Source organism: Scyliorhinus torazame, chromosome 2, assembly GCF_047496885.1.
Source record: "Scyliorhinus torazame isolate Kashiwa2021f chromosome 2, sScyTor2.1, whole genome shotgun sequence".
NCBI classification, from domain to species: domain Eukaryota; kingdom Metazoa; phylum Chordata; class Chondrichthyes; order Carcharhiniformes; family Scyliorhinidae; genus Scyliorhinus; species Scyliorhinus torazame.
In genome coordinates, this window is record NC_092708.1 from 82,950,178 (window position 1) to 82,966,584 (window position 16,407).

Sequence of the window (16,407 nt, forward strand, 5' to 3'; positions counted from 1 at the left end):
CCCCCCGGGTTGCTGCTGCTGGTCATCTATCTTCCCTCTAACGTTCCCCTAGGTAGTCGAGGAATGGCTGCCACCGCCTGGTGAAACCTTGAGCCGATCCTCTCAGCGCAAACTTCATCTGCTCCAGTTTTATGAACCCCGCCATATCGTTTATCCAGGCCTCCAGTCCGGGGGGCTTCGCTTCCTTCCACATGAGTAAAATCCTACGCCGGGCTACTAGGGACGCAAAGGCCACGACATCGGCCTCTTTCGCCTCCTGCACTCCCGGCTCATCCGCAACTCCAAATAAAGCTAACCCCCAGCCTGGTTTGACCCGGACCTTCACCACCTTCGAAATCACTCCCGTCACTCCACTCCAATACCCCTCCAGTGCCGGGCACGACCAAAACATATGTGTGTGATTTGCCGGGCTTCCGCCGCACCTCCCACACTTGTCCTCCACTCCGAAGAACCTGCTCAACCTTTCTCCCGTTATGTGTGCTCTATGTAGCACCTTAAATTGAATCAGGCTAAGCCTGGCGCACGAGGAAGAGGAATTTACCCTGCTTAGGGCATCAGCCCACATACCCTCCTCTATCTCCTCCCCGAGCTCTTCTTCCCACTTTCCTTTTAGTTCGCCCACCAGCTCCTCCCCCTCTTCTCTCATCTCTCGGTATATCTCTGACACCTTGCCCTCCCCGACCCACACCCCCGAGAGCATTCTATCCTGGATCCCCTGTGTCGGGAGCAATGGAAATTCCCTCACCTGTTGTCTTGTGAACGCCCTCACCTGCATATACCTAAAAAAAAGTTTCCCCGGGGCAGCTTATACTTTTCCTCGCAAACGTCCCGTCTATAAATAAATCTCCCACCCTCCTAATTCCCAACTGGTGCCAGCTCTGGAATCCTCCATCCATCCTCCCTGGGGCAAACCTATGGTTGTTCCTGATTGGGGACCCCACCAGGGCTCCCAGCACACCTCTCTGTCGCGTCCACTGTCCCCAGATATTTAATGTTGCCGCCACCACTGGGTTCGTGGTAATTTTTTTGGTGAGAGCGGTAGCGGCGCCGTCACCAGCGCCTCTAGACTCGTCCCTTTACAGGACTTTCTCTCCAGTCTTTTCCACGCCGCTCCCTCTCCCTCCATCATCCATTTACGGATCATCGCCACATTGGCGGCCCAATAGTAGTTGCCCAAATTCGGCAGCGCCAGTCCCCCTCTGTCTCTGCTACGTTGTAAGAACCCCCTCCTTACCCTCGGGACTTTCCCTGCCCACACGAAGCTCGTGATGCTCCTGTCTATTTTTTTAAAGAAGGCCTTAGTAATTAGTATAGGGAGACATTGGAATACAAATAGGAACCTCGGGAGGACCATCATCTTTACTGCCTGCACTCTGCCCGCCAATGTCAGCGACTGCATGTCCCACCTCTTGAAGTCCTCTTCCATTTGTTCTACCAATCGTGTCAGATTAAGTCTGTGCAAGGTTCCCCAGCTCCTGGCGATCTTAATCCCCAGGTATCGGAAGTTTCTTTCCACTTTCCTTGGAGGCAGGCCTTCTATCCCTCTACTCTGATCCCCAGGGTGTATCACAAAAAGTTCACTCTTCCCCATGTTAAGCCTATATCCCGAGAAATCTCCGAACTCCCTCAATATCTGCATGACCTCTGTCATCCCCCCCCACTGGGTCCGTCACATACAACAGTAGGTCATCCGCGTAGAGCGACACTCGGTGTTCTTCTCCCCCTCTAATCACCGCTCTCCATTTCCTGGAGTCTCTCAGCGCCATGGCCAGTGGTTCAATTGCCAACGCGAACAGTATTGGAGATAGCGGGCATCCCTGCCTTGTTCCCCTGTATAGTCGGAAATACTCCGATCTTTGCCGACCCGTGACCACACTTGCTGTTGGGGCCCCATAAAGAAGTTTGACCCAGCTAATAAACCCGTTCCCGAACCTCCTTAGCACCTCCCATAAGTACTCCCACTCCACCCTGTCAAATGCCTTCTCTGCATGCATTGCCGCCACTATCTCTGCCTCCCCCTCTACTGGGGGCATCATTATCACCCCTAATAGCCGTCGCACGTTGACATTTAGTTGTCTCCCCTTTACGAACCCTGTCTGGTCTTCGTGCACCACCCCCGGGACACAGTCCTCTATCCTCGATGCCAGCACCTTTGCCAGCAATTTGGCGTCCACATTTAATAGTGAAATAGGTCTATGGGACCCGCACTGCAGCGGATCTTTATCCCGCTTCAAAATTAGCGATATCGTCGCCTCCGACATTGTCGGGGGTAGAGTCCCTCCTTCCCTGGCCTCGTTAAAAGTCCTCACCAACAGCGGGGCCAGCAGGTCCACATATTTTCTATAAAATTCCACCGGGAACCCATCTGGTCCCAGAGCCTTCCCTGTCTGCATATTCCCCAGCCCCTTGGTAACCTCGTCCACCCCAATTGGTGCCCCCAGGCCTTCCGTCTCCTGCTCCTCCACCCTCGGGAACCTTAATTGATCCAGGAACTGCCGCATCTCCTCTTTTCCCTCCGGGGGTTGGGACCTATACAGTCCTTCGTAAAAGGTCTTAAACACCTTGTTTATCTTCCCTGCTCTCCGCACCGTAGCTCCCTTTTCGTCTCTAATTCCCCCCATCTCCCTCGCCGCTGTCCTCTTTCGCAGCTGATGGGCCAACAGGCGACTAGCTTTTTCCCCATACTCATACCTCACCCCCTGTGCCTTCCTCCACAGCACCTCTGCCCTCCTGGTGGTCAGAAGGTCGAACTCCGTCTGGAGTCGTCGTCTCTCCCTATACAGTCCCTCCTCCGGGGTCTCCGCAAATTCCCTGTCCACCCTTAAGATCTCCACCAGTAGTCTTTCCCTTTCCTTGGCCTCTGTTTTCCCTTTGTGGGCCCTGATGGAGATCAGCTCTCCTCTGACCACCACCTTTAGTGCTTCCCATACCACTCCCACTCGGACCTCCCCGTCGTCATTGGCCTCCAGGTACCTCTCGATACATCCCCGCACTCTTCCACAGACTCCCTCATCCGCCAACAATCCCACATCTAATCGCCAGAGTGCTCGCTGCTCCCTCTCCTCTCCTAGTTCCAGGTCCACCCAATGTGGGGCATGATCCGAAATAGCTATGGCTGAATACTCAGCTTCTTCCACCCTCGAGATCAACGACCTTCCCAAAACAAAAAAATCTATCCGGGAGTACACTTTATGAACATGGGAGAAGAAGGAGAACTCCCTGGCCCTCGGTCTAAGAAATCTCCATGGATCCACTCCCCCCATTTGGTCCATAAACCCCTTAAGCACCTTGGCCGCTGCCGGCCTTCTTCCGGTCTTAGATCTGGATCTATCTAACCCTGGGTCCAGCACGGTGTTGAAGTCTCCTCCCAATATCAAGTTTCCTACCTCCAGGTCCAGTATACGTCCCAGCATCCGCCTCATAAATCCCGCATCGTCCCAATTCGGGGCATATACGTTAACCAACACAGCCTCCATTCCCTCCAGCCTGCCACTCACCATTACATATCTGCCTCCACTATCTGCTACAATGCTCCTTGCTTCGAATGCTACCCGTTTCCCCACCAGTATGGCCATCCCTCTATTCTTTGCATCTAGCCCTGAATGGAACACCTGTCCCACCCATCCTTTCCTTAACCTAACTTGGTCCGCCACCTTCAGGTGCGTCTCCTGGAGCATAGCCACGTCTGCCCTTAGTCCTTTCAAGTGCGCGAGCACTCGGGCCCTTTTAATCGGTCCATTTAGGCCTCTCACGTTCCACGTGATCAGCCTCACTAGGGGGCTACCTGCCCCCTTCCCGTGTCGACTAGCCATCACCTTCTCTAGGCCAGTCCCACGTCCCGATTCCGCGCTCCCACTCGTTCCCCAGGTGTCGCATTCCAGCCCCGACCACCCACTCTTTAGCCAGTTCCTCTTTGATTTCCGCAGCAGCAACCCAGTTATCCCCCCCCCTTCCCCCCGCTAGATCCCCCTCTAGCGTGATTGCTCCCCCCATATTGCTTCCGCAAGTCAGCTGACTTCAACTGACCCCGGCTTCTCCTGCTCACTCCTTGACCCCCCCGTGTGGGGAACTCCCATCTACCTTGCGCCTATCTTCCCGCCATTATCTTTCTGGCGCGGGAACATCTCTATAGCTGACCCGCCTCTTGTGGCGCAGCTCCCTTTCCCACCCCACTCCCATTCCTCATCATCCGCCTATGTCCCTTCTTTCCCCCCCCCCACCGGCGCCCACATTTCTTAGTGTCTCCCCCCTTCCCAATTTACTTCTCTATTTACATCGACAGTAACATTTCCCTGCACTATCAGTCCCTTAGTTCCGATCCAATTTCTCATCTTTAATAATGGTCCATGCTTCTTCCGCCGTTTCGAAGTAGTGATGTCTCTCCTGGTACGTGACCCATAGTCGTGCCGGCTGCAGCATCCCGAACTTCACCTTCTTGTGTAACACCTCCTTGGCTCGATTAAAACTCGCCCTCCTTCTCGCCACCTCCGCACTCCAATCCTGGTACACCCATACCATTCTCCCATCTACTACTCCGTACCTTTTTGGCCCATCTCAGAACCATTTTCTATCATTAAAGCGGTGAAATCGCACGATTGTCGCCCTACGTGGTTCTCCCGCTTTTGGTCTCCTCGCCGGGATCCGATGAGCTCCCTCCACTTCTAAGGGGCCCAAAGGGGCCTCAGCTCCCATCAGCGAGCTTAGCATTGTGCTCACATAAGCCCCACAGTCCGCTCCTTCCACTCCCTCAGGGAGACCCAGAATCCGAAGGTTCTTCCTTCGTGCTCTGTTTTCTAGGGCCTCAATCCTTTCAATGCACTTTTTGTGGAGAGCCTCGTGCGTCTGTGTTTTGACCGCCAGTATACTTGATCTCGTCCTCATTATCCGTCACCTTCTGCTCCACCACGTGGAGCTCTGTCTCCTGGGTCCTTTGTGCCTCCTTAAGCCCCTCAATTGCCTGTAGCATCGGGGTCAGCACCTCCTTCTTTAGTAGCTCCACACACCGTCTTAGAAATTCGTCTTGATCGGGCCCCGATGTCGCCTGGGCTTTCTCCGCCGCCATCTTGTTTCTTTTTCCTTTCTGTCCCTATCGTCGAGGATTCCTCGCGCTGCAGCCGCCGCCGCCGATATTTTCCTCTTTCGTTGGGGGGGGGACTCCCTATTCACTCACCCCACACCGGGTTTCGTCGCGCGAAAATTTCCCGTTGGGTCTCTTAAAAGAGCCCGAAGGTCCGTTGGAGCTGGAGCCGCCGAAACGTGCGGCTTAGCTGGTCATCGCCGCAACCGGAAGTCGATCATCTTCTGATCCCGTGTTACGACTGGACAGGAACATTCCACATCGGAACCCTGGCTCAAAACACCTTAACTTTTACTTTTGTTTAGAAACTGTGGAGGAACAGAGTCGCAGGAATGCTAATCAGTTTTTAACAACAAGAAAAAAAATTAAACATGAATGGTTTGAAAATTAAACAATACTGCTTTACTCAATTGCAATCATGGTGGCTTTAGTCTGAGCGAACAAGATGAATGAATTGCACGATTTAGTTAATTACTGTATGCTTACTGACCTTATCTGGCAGGACAGAACTGCCTTTGAAGAAATCCAAAATTCTTCTGCAATTCTTCTGCCCGAATTCTAAAACTCCATCTGGTTCTAAAATTCATCGTTCACTCATTCTTTTTACACATTCCGCCTGGGGCGCCAGATGCGGGAAGGTCGAAACCTGCCTCCGCTCAAAGTCCCTCACCTGCAGATACCAGTTACTGTCAGGAGACTGCAGACTGGTTCGTAAACTGGGCATTCAAATTAGATTTCATAGAAATTAAGTGCAGAAGGAGGCCATTCTGCCCATCGAGTCTGCATCGGCTCTTGGAAAGAGCACCCTACCCAAGGTCAACACCTCCACCCCATCCCCATAACCCAGCAACCCCACCCAACACTAAGGGCAATTTTGAACACGAAGGGCAATTGTCATGGCCAATCCACCTAACCTGCACATCTTTGGACTGTGGGAGGAAACCGGAGCACCCGGAGGAAACCCACGCACACACTGGGAGGATGTGCAGACTCCGCACAGGCAGTGACCCAAGCCGGAATCGAACCTGGGACTCTGGAGCTGTGAAGCAATTGTGGTACTGTGCTGCCCATGAAATCTAATGCAGAAAAATGTGATTTGATGGGTTGGATTCTCCATTTCTGAGAGAGAAAAAGAGGGCGGCATGGTGGCACAGTGGTTAGCACTGTTGACTCACAGTATCAGGGACCCAGGTTCAATTCTGGCGTCTGGTGACTGTGTGGAGTTTGCACTTGCTCCCACGTGTCTGCCTGGGTTTCCTCCAGCTGCTCTGGTTTCCTCCTGCAGTCCAAAGATGTGCAGTTTAGGAGGATTGGCCATGCTAAATTGCCCCTTAGTGCCCCAGCGTAAGATGGGGTTATGGGGATAGAGTGGAGGCGAGGGCTTAGATAATCTTTATAGTCACAAGTAGGCTTACATTAACACTGCAATGAAGTTACTGTGAAAAAGCCCCTAGTTGCCACATTCCGGCAAGACATTCGGGTACACAGAGAGAAGGGAGGCACCCTATGTCTTTCTCTCTCTGACCATCCTCTCTCACCCCCCTCCTCTCTCACCCCCTCCTCTCTCTCTCTCTCTCTCTCTCTCACCCCCCCCTCCCCCCCTCTTCTCTCTGTGTACCCGAATATCCTGCCGGAATGTAGCAACGAGGAGCTTTTTCACAGTAACTTCATTGCAGTTTTAACTCCATTGCTGGCACACAACGAGGATGCATTGACTTGCCTCAGGGCCTCCGCCCATAATCTGGCCTCCAGCTCCCCACCCAGCTCTTTCCCAGGGATGGCGCAGACTCGATGGGCCGAATGGCGGCCTCCTGCACTGTAAATTCTTTGATTCCATGACTTCCCCCTTAGCTTCACAAATGTGTAGTTTTCAAAAAATAGCACCTCGCTCTGAAACCAAATGGCCGATGCCATTGAAGCAACCTATGGATTTCTTTTCACAATCCCCCAGATGATTCCCATATAGGTTTCCATAATTCCACTCCTACAAAGTTGCAATCTTCTTTCAAACTATGCTTTCCATCACCTGTTGCATCAAGACTCATCTCCAGGGTTTCCAACCATCTTTTCGAGGAAAGCTTCCAATCCACTTTTAAGATAGAATCCAGTACCAGGATTTCTTTTTGGAAAAAACGTATTTTATTCAAAACATGCATGAAAATTTACAAGACATCGACAATTTGGAAAACAAACTTTTGTACAAATTCTCCCCCTTTCCACTCCCCCCCCCCCCCCGGGACAAACAACTCCTCAAACACGGTCACAAACATCCCCCAACTTGCCTCAAAACCCTCCACAGAATCCCTCAATTCGTATTTGATCTCCAGCCGAAGAAAGTCCCCCAACCAGGCCGCTACCCCGGTGGAATTTTTTTTAAAGAAAATATTTTATTGAGGCATTTATAATTTTAACCAGCAGGTATCAACAGGAATAAAAACAAGCGAACCAACAGACCCACCCAATAACAAACCCCAGCCAACATGGCTTATCCACCTATCCACCACCCCCTCAAAGAACCTGCTCATCAAGGCCACCGTCATATGCGTCCGGTGGACCACCTTGAATTGTATTAGGCTGAGCAGGCACACGACGAGGATGCATGGACTCGCCTCAGGGCTTCCGCCCATAATCCGGCCTCCAGCTCCCCACCCAGCTCTTTTTACCACTTTTGCTTCATCTCCTCTATCGGGACTCCCTCCCACTCCATCAGTTCCTTGTAGATCTCTGAGACCACGCTGACTCCTACTCTCGACATCACTTTATCCTGTAGCCCCTGGAGTGGCAGATGCGGGAAGGTCGAAACCTGCCTCCGCACAAAGTCCCTCACCTGCAGATACCGGAACACATTCCCACCTGGCAGCTCCTCCTCCAAGTTCAGGAAGCCCTCATCAATAAAGAGATCGCCAAATCTCTCGATCCCTGCCCACTGCCACCTCCAGAACCCCCCATCCAACGCCCCTGAAGCGAAGCGGTCGTTATCACATATCGGTGGCCATACCGCGCCATTCCCAGCCCCATGTGCTGCTGCCACTGTCCCCACACCCTCAGGGCTGCCACTACAACTGGGCTTGTGGAGTATCTGGTGCCGATAGCAATGCCCCAAACTCATGTCTTTACATGAGGCCACCTCCACCCGCTCCCAAAAAAGACCCCCCCCCCCCTCCCAACTACCCACTTTCTGATTCTCGCTATATTTGCCGCCCAATAATAATTTATAAAATTCAGAAAGGTCAGCCCCTCCACGCCCCTGCTCCAGCAGCACCCTCTTCACCCACAAGGTTTTACCCGTGCCCACAAACCCCAAAATCACCACATTCACTTTTTAAAGAACGCCTCAGGGATAAAATTGGAAGGCTCTGAAAGACGAACAAGAACCTCGAGAGGACCGTCATCTTGACTGTCTGCACCCTCCCCGCCAATGACAGCGGGAGCGCTTCTCACCTCCTAGAGTCCCTCCTCATCTGTCCTACCAACCGAGCCAGAGTCCGCTTGTGCAGCTGCTCCCAGTCCCGCACCACTTGGATGCCCAAAAACCGAAAGCTCCCCCCTACCACCTTATACGGCATCTCCCCCAATCTCTGCTCCTGCTCCCTCGCCTGAATCACAAAGACCTCCCTCTCGCCCATATTTAATTTAGACCCCGAAAACCGTCCGAATTCCTCTAATATTCCATTATCCCTCAGATCCCCCCCCCCAGCGGGCCTGAAATATGTAGAAGTAGATCATCCACATATAGTAAGACCCTGTGCTTCATCCACTCCCCCTGCCAGACCCCCTATGTCCTCAGTGTCATTGCTAACGGCTCTGTAGCCAGGGCAAACGGCAGTGGGGAAAGTGGGCAACCCTGCCTCGTCCCCCGGTGCAGCCTAAAGTAGTCTGAACTCACCCGGTTCATCCGCACACTGATATAACAACCGGGCCCAGTCCGCAAGTCCCTACCGAAACCGCCCCAGGACCTCCCATAGATATTATTCCCATACCACCCGATCAAAGGCCTCCCTCAAAAGGCATCATGATCACATTAAGTAATCTCCTGATACCCCCCGGTTGAGTTGCTGACCGTCACTCCAATAAAATACCTCCACCAGAGGGTTCAGCTCAACCTCCTCCCGCACTATCCTTGCGAGCGCCCTGAACACTCCTGCCCAGAATCTCTCCAACTTTTCGCAGCCCCAGAACATGTGTGTGGTTTGCTGGTCCCTGCCCACACTTCTCACACTATCTGCCATCCCACTCATTCTTGCCCGGGTCATATGTACCATGTGAATGACCTTGAACTCGCCCTCACCCTTGCGCATGAGGAGGTCAGATTTACTCTTCACAGCACCTCACTCTATACTCCCCAGTTTATCTCCCATCCCAGCTCCCCTTCCCACTCTCCTTAATCTTCACCACCCGCTTACCTCCCTGTTCTCCCAGCCACCTTTTATATGTCTCCGATCCTGCCCTCCCATTCCACATCCAGAAGCAACATTCGTTCCAGCAGGGTGTATCTCGGCAACCTGGGGAACTTTTTGCAAACCTTTGCGCGAAGCCCCTTACCTGCAGGTACCTAAACTCACTTCCTCTCGGGAGCTCTACCCTCTCCTTCAATTCTCTCAGATATGAGACCCCTGCGCATTTCTCCGCCCTCTCAATCGAGCCCTTCAGAGTTGCCACAGTCCCTTCAATGGCCTTCGAGCGATCCTCTTGCATCTTCTTCCTCTGCAGGCGGAACACTTCCTTAATGAAGGCTATCAACTGTTGCATCTGGGGCGTTGCTACTTACACTGGCCCCTCCCCCTCCGCCATCCTTCCACTGGCTGCTGCACCACAGGTCTCTTCCAACTCCTTGGCCGTATCTTTCACCTTCTGCCGGGTTTGGTAACCAGCAGACATGCCACTCCCGGGGGAACTTCTCCGACCTTGTCACACTTTTCTGTCGAATTTGCACCCAATTTGGGTTAAAAACAGCTCTTTTCTACGCCTTCAAGCAGGAGCTGCCCTGTGTGCAACCACTCACACCAGATTTTCACCTCTCCTTTCTGGGTTCCTTTATCTTGAATTGTAACATGTACCCAAAATGCTACACCATCTCAGGTACTCGGTCCCCAACGGAATATTCTTGTTTCAAACTCAAGAAATAAGGATAATCCTTTAGTTCCTCCGGAGCTTGCTTTCGTGCACTTGTATGACTTTCTGCTTCGAGCAGAGCAGTCAGAGCTGCTTCTCATTACCTAACTTCTATAAATCCAGCTAAACGCAAAAAGTATTCCCACCCTTGAAGGTGCCCCTGGCTACTAAGCACCAAATTGATACTTCTCCCATTTTGTTTACTTTTTATGCCGTAATCCTCTCTAAGCACAATAAAAATAAAGTTTGGGCTGGCCAAACCCCCATGCATACAAACCCCCATGTCTGGCATGAAACTAACCTTTTGTAACACAAAAACACTTAATTCAACCTTTTTAAAACTATACCTTATTTTTAATCCTTTACAACACAAATGTAGATCATTTAAAACTACCTGTGTTTTCCTGACACTGCTGTGATGGCCTGGAGCTGGAATGATTGACCCCCAACAACCACAACCATCTCCATTTGTGCTAGGCATGACTCCAACCAGTGGAGAGTTTCTTCCCGATTCCTATTGTCTCCAGTTTTGGCAGGACTCCTTGATGCCACTCTTGGTCAAATGCTGCTTTAATGTCAAGGGGCGTCACTCTCACCTCACCTCTGGAGTTCAACTGTTTTGTCTCTTTTTGAACCAAGGCTGTAATGAGGTCAGAACTGAGTAACCATGGCAGAACCCAAACTGTGCATCAGTGACCATGTTATTGATAAGCAAATACCATTTGATAGTGCTGTTGATGACTCATTCCATTGCTTTATTGGTGACCAAGAATAGACTGATGTGACCATAATTGGCTGGGTTGGATTTGTCCTGTTTTTTGTGTACCGGGCATACCTGGACAACTTTCCACATCATGTTGGAACAGTTTGGCTAGGGGCACAGCAGGTTCTGGACCACAAGTCTTCAGATTATTGCCAAAATACTGTCAGGAACCAAAACCGTTGCAGTATCCAGTGCGTTCAACCATTTCTTGATATCACATGGAGTGAGTTGAATTGGCTGAAGACTGGCATTTGTGTTGCTGAGGACCACCAAAGGAGGCCGAGATGGATCATCCACCGGGCACTTCTGGTTGAAGATTGTTGCAAGTGCTTCAACTGTATCTTTTTAACTGATGTGCTTGACTCCTCCATCATTGATGATGGGGATATTTGTGGAGCCTCCTCCTCCAGTGAGTTGTTGATTTGTTCACCACCTTTCATGGCTGGATGTGGCAGGACTGCAGTGCTTCGATCTGATCCGTTGGTTGTGGAGTCGCATAGCTTTGTTTATCAATTGTTGCTTATGCTGTTTGGCATGCAAGGATTCCTGTCCTTCACCAGGGTAACACCTCATTTTCAAATATGCCTGCTGCTGCTTCTGGAATGCTCTCCTGCACTCTTCATTGAACCAGTTTGATCCCCTGGCTTGATGGCAATTGTAAAGTGTGCCGGGCCATGAGGTTGCAGATTGTGAGGAGATTTTCACAGTAATTTCATTGCAGTGTTAATGTAAGCCTACTTGTGACACTAATAAAGATTATTATTACAATTCTGGTGCTGCTGACGGTTGTCCAGTCTTAAGTTGTTAGATTTGTTCGAAACTTATCCCATTTACACAGTGGTAGTGTTGCACAACACTATGGCAGGTATTCTCAATGTGTATATGGGACTTCTTCTCTAAAAGGGCTGTGCGGTGGTCACTCCTACCGATACTGTCATGGAGAGAAACATCTGCAGCAGGCAGGTTAGGGAGGATGAGGTGAAGTATGTTTTACCCTCGCCACCAGACGTAGATCCAGCCCAGCAACTATGTCCTTTAGGACTCTTCCAGCACTACTGGTACTACCGAACCACTCTTTGTGATGGACAATGAAGTTCCCTACCTAGAGAATGTTCTGCATCCATGCCATCCTCAGTGCTTCCTCCAAATGGTGTTCAGCAAGTACTGATTCATCCTTTGGCAGGGACCACTGTTCCACCGCCCCTGCTGGAAGAGGTTTTAACATATTCATGTACCTTGACTGTACCCACACCATCCTCTCTTTAAAGACAGCCTTGACCTTTTTTGAAGCTAACTTTTTAATATGTCCCCTAATGATCCATTTGACCCACTTCATTCCTAAGAATTAGATCCAGCGGCAACCCCTTTCTTGAGCCAGAAACATCCTGATCTGGGTCAAATGGATCAGGAGAGGACATTTTAAAAGGTTAGCTTCAAGAGAACTATTAACTATGTCACCAAATATGTAGCCTCATAAGTTAGAGTGGTAAATAGTTGAATAGGATCAAAAGTGTTGGTGAGTCTCCTGGAAGAAGATGAGTTGACAGAGGAATATGAGGTCAAAAAGAAACTGCAAAATTACATGGGAATTGGGAGTGGTGTGATTGAGGGACTGGGGCAGATCACAAGTGGGAAAGGAGATGAAATCCAAGGTGAAGGCAGCCTGTCTAAATTTTGGAGTCTAAAATGAATGTGCCCATCCACTTGACAGAGATGAGGCTGTCTCTTTTCACGAAGAATTCGATAGAGCTATCTTTAACACCTGAAGAAGCTGGGTATTCAGCTGCTGTTTCATTCTTGCTCCTACATATTGTGATTGTTAGTATTCAAAGCATAAGAAGAAGCTGGAACTGCAGTTACGTTTTAGTTTCCTAAATTCTGATGTTTATGTTCCAATACAAGTGATGTGGAAATGTGTAACTTCTTCCTTCAGGGTGACAGCTGAAGTAAAACACAATTCAACAAACACTGTTGTGTGTAGAGTGCAGGGTGAATGGAATGGTCTGCTTGAATTCACTTACAACAATGGAAACAGTAAAATTGTGGACGTAACTAAACTTGCTGTCACGAAAAAGCGAGTGCGACCAACTGAGAAACAAGGCCCATTTGAATCCAGGTAAGGCAATTAGTAATACTGTAGTATTAAGCACAGTATATGGAATTATCATTTCTGGCGCTACAGTAATGTTGTCCAATTGAAATTACTGACTAGCCACACATGTGGCTACAGAGACACAGCTTCAATTTTAGTAGAAAACACATTTACAGTACAAGTTGGTGTTCTTCACATGCATATTTTCATAACATACATATCACTATTCAACGTGAAATTTGCAGTCTTCCATCTTCACAAGTTTCAATTCTGACATGAATTTTTCAGAACAGCTTAATGCAGCTTCTAGATTCTGTCCAGCAGTTGCAATTGGCACTTTGACTTCATTGCTGAGAATGGACTCATGTAAAATATGCCAGACCCACCCCTGCTTTAGCATGGCCAATCCACCAAACCTGCACATCTTTTGGCTTTGGGAGAAAACAGCCGCACCAAGAGGAAACCCACACAGACACGGAGAGACCGTGCAAACTCCACACAGTCACCCAGGGTCAGAATTGAAACCGGGTCCTTGGCGGTGTGAGGCAGCAGTGATAACTACTGTGCCACCCCTCTCTGATTGCTCACTGGAGGAATCCACTAGAAGGGGAGAATATAACAGTTTGTTGTGACCCTAAAGCGCCACACGGAGTATTGTGAATTTGGTGCCTCTCTGGATTATACGATTAGAGACCACTTGGTATTTGGGCCATTTAAGTCTTAAAACAGTCTTGCAGATCGCCATTTCAATGGAGCTTGCTGCTAAGAAGGCTTCTCAACTCTGAGCAGGCATGAGGATTCACAAACTGGCTGCTGCTCAGAGGAAATCTACCCTGCAACAGGGTGTCATCACTCTTCAAAAATGGACCATTCACAGGCTGATTGCTGGAGCAAGGATAGCCAATGTAAAAATTCTGGCAGAATTGGTGACGCAGCAAGAACTTGCCAGAGTAAATCAGTTTCTCCAGAGAAGAACGTTCAAAGAAAAACACAGAACACACTTCGAGGAAGAAACAAAACAAATTCCACCAAGAGAAGTCACAGTGTGGAAGAAAAAAATAATACCAATAATGGGGACACAGCACATCAATTTGATTAATGTACTTTGAGTTCAAGGTGAATTACATTGGTTCTCGGTTGTTCCAAAATTGAATGGACGTCGTATAAAATTGAAGGTCGACACTTAGGAATTAGGGAGATTACCGTCTCCCTAATTCCCGAGATCAGCTATGAACAAAATTTGAGTAACCTACCATTAAAGCTAGCAGATGTCATCCTGAGGACCCACACTGCTCTTAAGACAATACATCATAGTCAAAGTAGATTTAAGTGGACAAACTGCAGAGCTGCTGCTCCAAGTTGTCCGAGGACACTTTCCAGTTTTCTTTGGCTGCTCTTAGCTGGAAAAGATAAAGTTGAACGGAAGTGCTGTGAACAGCTTAGTTGATTCTAACACGGATCCACAGAACATCTTCAAGAAATACAGAAGTGTATTTGAGAACATAGTGAGATCCATGAAAGGAGTACAAGCGTCACTAAAGATCAAGTAGAATAGCCAGCCGAAGAGTCTCCAGGCTGGAGCAGTATCCTCTGCCAAACATCCAAAGGTAAAACCTGAACTAATGATACTTGTGGATACAGGAGTCTTGGATCCCTTTGCTACTAGTGACTGGGCGCCTTTATTGTGGGCGGCACGGTGGTTAGCACTGTCGCTTCACAGTGCCAGGATCCCAGATTTGATTCACGGCTTTGGTCATTGTGCAGAGTCTGCACATTCTCCCCGTGTCTGCTTGGGTTTCCTCCGGGTGAACAAAGAACAAAGAAATGTACAGCATAGGAACAGGCCCTTCGGCCCTCCAAGCCCGTGCCGACCATGCTGCCCGACTAAACTACAATCTTCTACACTTCCTGGGTAAAGAACAAAGAAATGTACAGCATAGGAACAGGCCCTTCGGCCCTTCGAGGCTATGGTTTCCTCCCACAAATCCCGAAAGATGTGCTGTTAGGTGAATTGGACATTCTGATTTTTCCCTCTATGTAACCGAACAGGCGCAGGAATGTGGCGACTAGGGGCTTTTCACAGTAACTTCATTGCAGTGTTAATGTAAGCCTACTTGTGACAATAAATTATTATTATGCCTGTAGTAAAGCAGATTGGAACTATACAGATCTGCAGAGATTTCAAAACAACCATCAAATCCGGTCCTCTGCCCAGATCAATATCAGTTACCATTGACTGAGGATTTGTTTGCCGGCCAAGCAGGAAGACAGAAGTTCAGCAAGATCGACCTATCGCAGGCTACCTGCAAATGAATGTTGCAGCAGAATCTTAACATCTGCTCGCCATTATAACACAAAGCACCTAAGAAGATGGAGGCTGTTATGGCAGCCCTACGACCAACGAATGTAACACATTTAAGATCATTCCTAGAGTTAATTAACTACAATGGGAAATTTGTCCTGAATTTAACAACCCTATCATTACATACTTTGTGTGTAAAAAAAAAAAAAAAAAAGCATGACAATGGACACCACACAATGTGAGACAGCATACCAGTTAGTTAAACAAGCACTGAAGAAGTCTGAAGTGTTGGCATTGAAGTTACCATTACAACTTGCCTATGATGCCTCGCCATATGGAGTTGGAGTGGTGGTTTCACTACCTTCAGGGGAAAAAAGACCAATAGCTTTTGCGTCATATACCTTTTAAGTGCTGAATCCATCTACGCTCAGTTTATTTTTGGTGTGAGAAAATTTCACCAAATCCTTGATGGTCCTCATTTCATATTGTTGACAGAACACAGGCCCTAACAGCTGTTTTGGGGCCAAATAAAGGTATTCCTTCATTGACAGCAAGCAGACTTCAACAATGGTCAAATAGCGTCAGTTAGAGAGCCATGTCAATGCTGATGCATCGCCACATTTGCTTTTGCTGGCTGGTCAGATACCACTCAGTAATGAAAATATCTTCTTTAGTGCACAGATAAGAGTGCATTTCAGTGATTGCAGCTCAGATCAACTGACATACCAAAAATGATCCCATGATGGGGAAGACTCTGGAAATGGCATTAAAAGGGAGGATAATGGAAACCCACGCTAGATTAAAGCCATGTTTCCAGAAACCTGAGTTGACAGTACAGGGCAGATGCTTGTTGAGGGGGATGAGGGTAATAATTCCTCCAAACTTGTGGCAACAGTACTGGAACAATTAGTTTTTTTTTTAATAAATATTTTATTGAAAATTTTTGGTCAACCAACACAGTACATTGTGCATCCTTTACACAATATTATAACAACACAAATAACAATGACCTATTTTATAAACAAAAAATGAATAAATAATAAATAACAAAAATGAAAACT

The 16,407-nt window shown here is 48.8% G+C and overlaps 1 protein-coding gene across 2 annotated transcripts in view; it reads left to right on the plus strand.

Annotated features, from left to right (window-relative positions):
- osbpl11 (oxysterol binding protein-like 11) overlaps nucleotides 1–16,407 on the plus strand; it is a 206,409-nt gene that overhangs the window by 147,475 nt on the left and 42,527 nt on the right. For both annotated transcript variants that reach the window (XM_072473183.1, XM_072473182.1), the window contains exon 11: nucleotides 12,886–13,068. In XM_072473183.1, coding sequence (XP_072329284.1) covers nucleotides 12,886–13,068 — 183 coding nt within the window. The remainder of the gene's footprint in view (nucleotides 1–12,885; nucleotides 13,069–16,407) is intronic.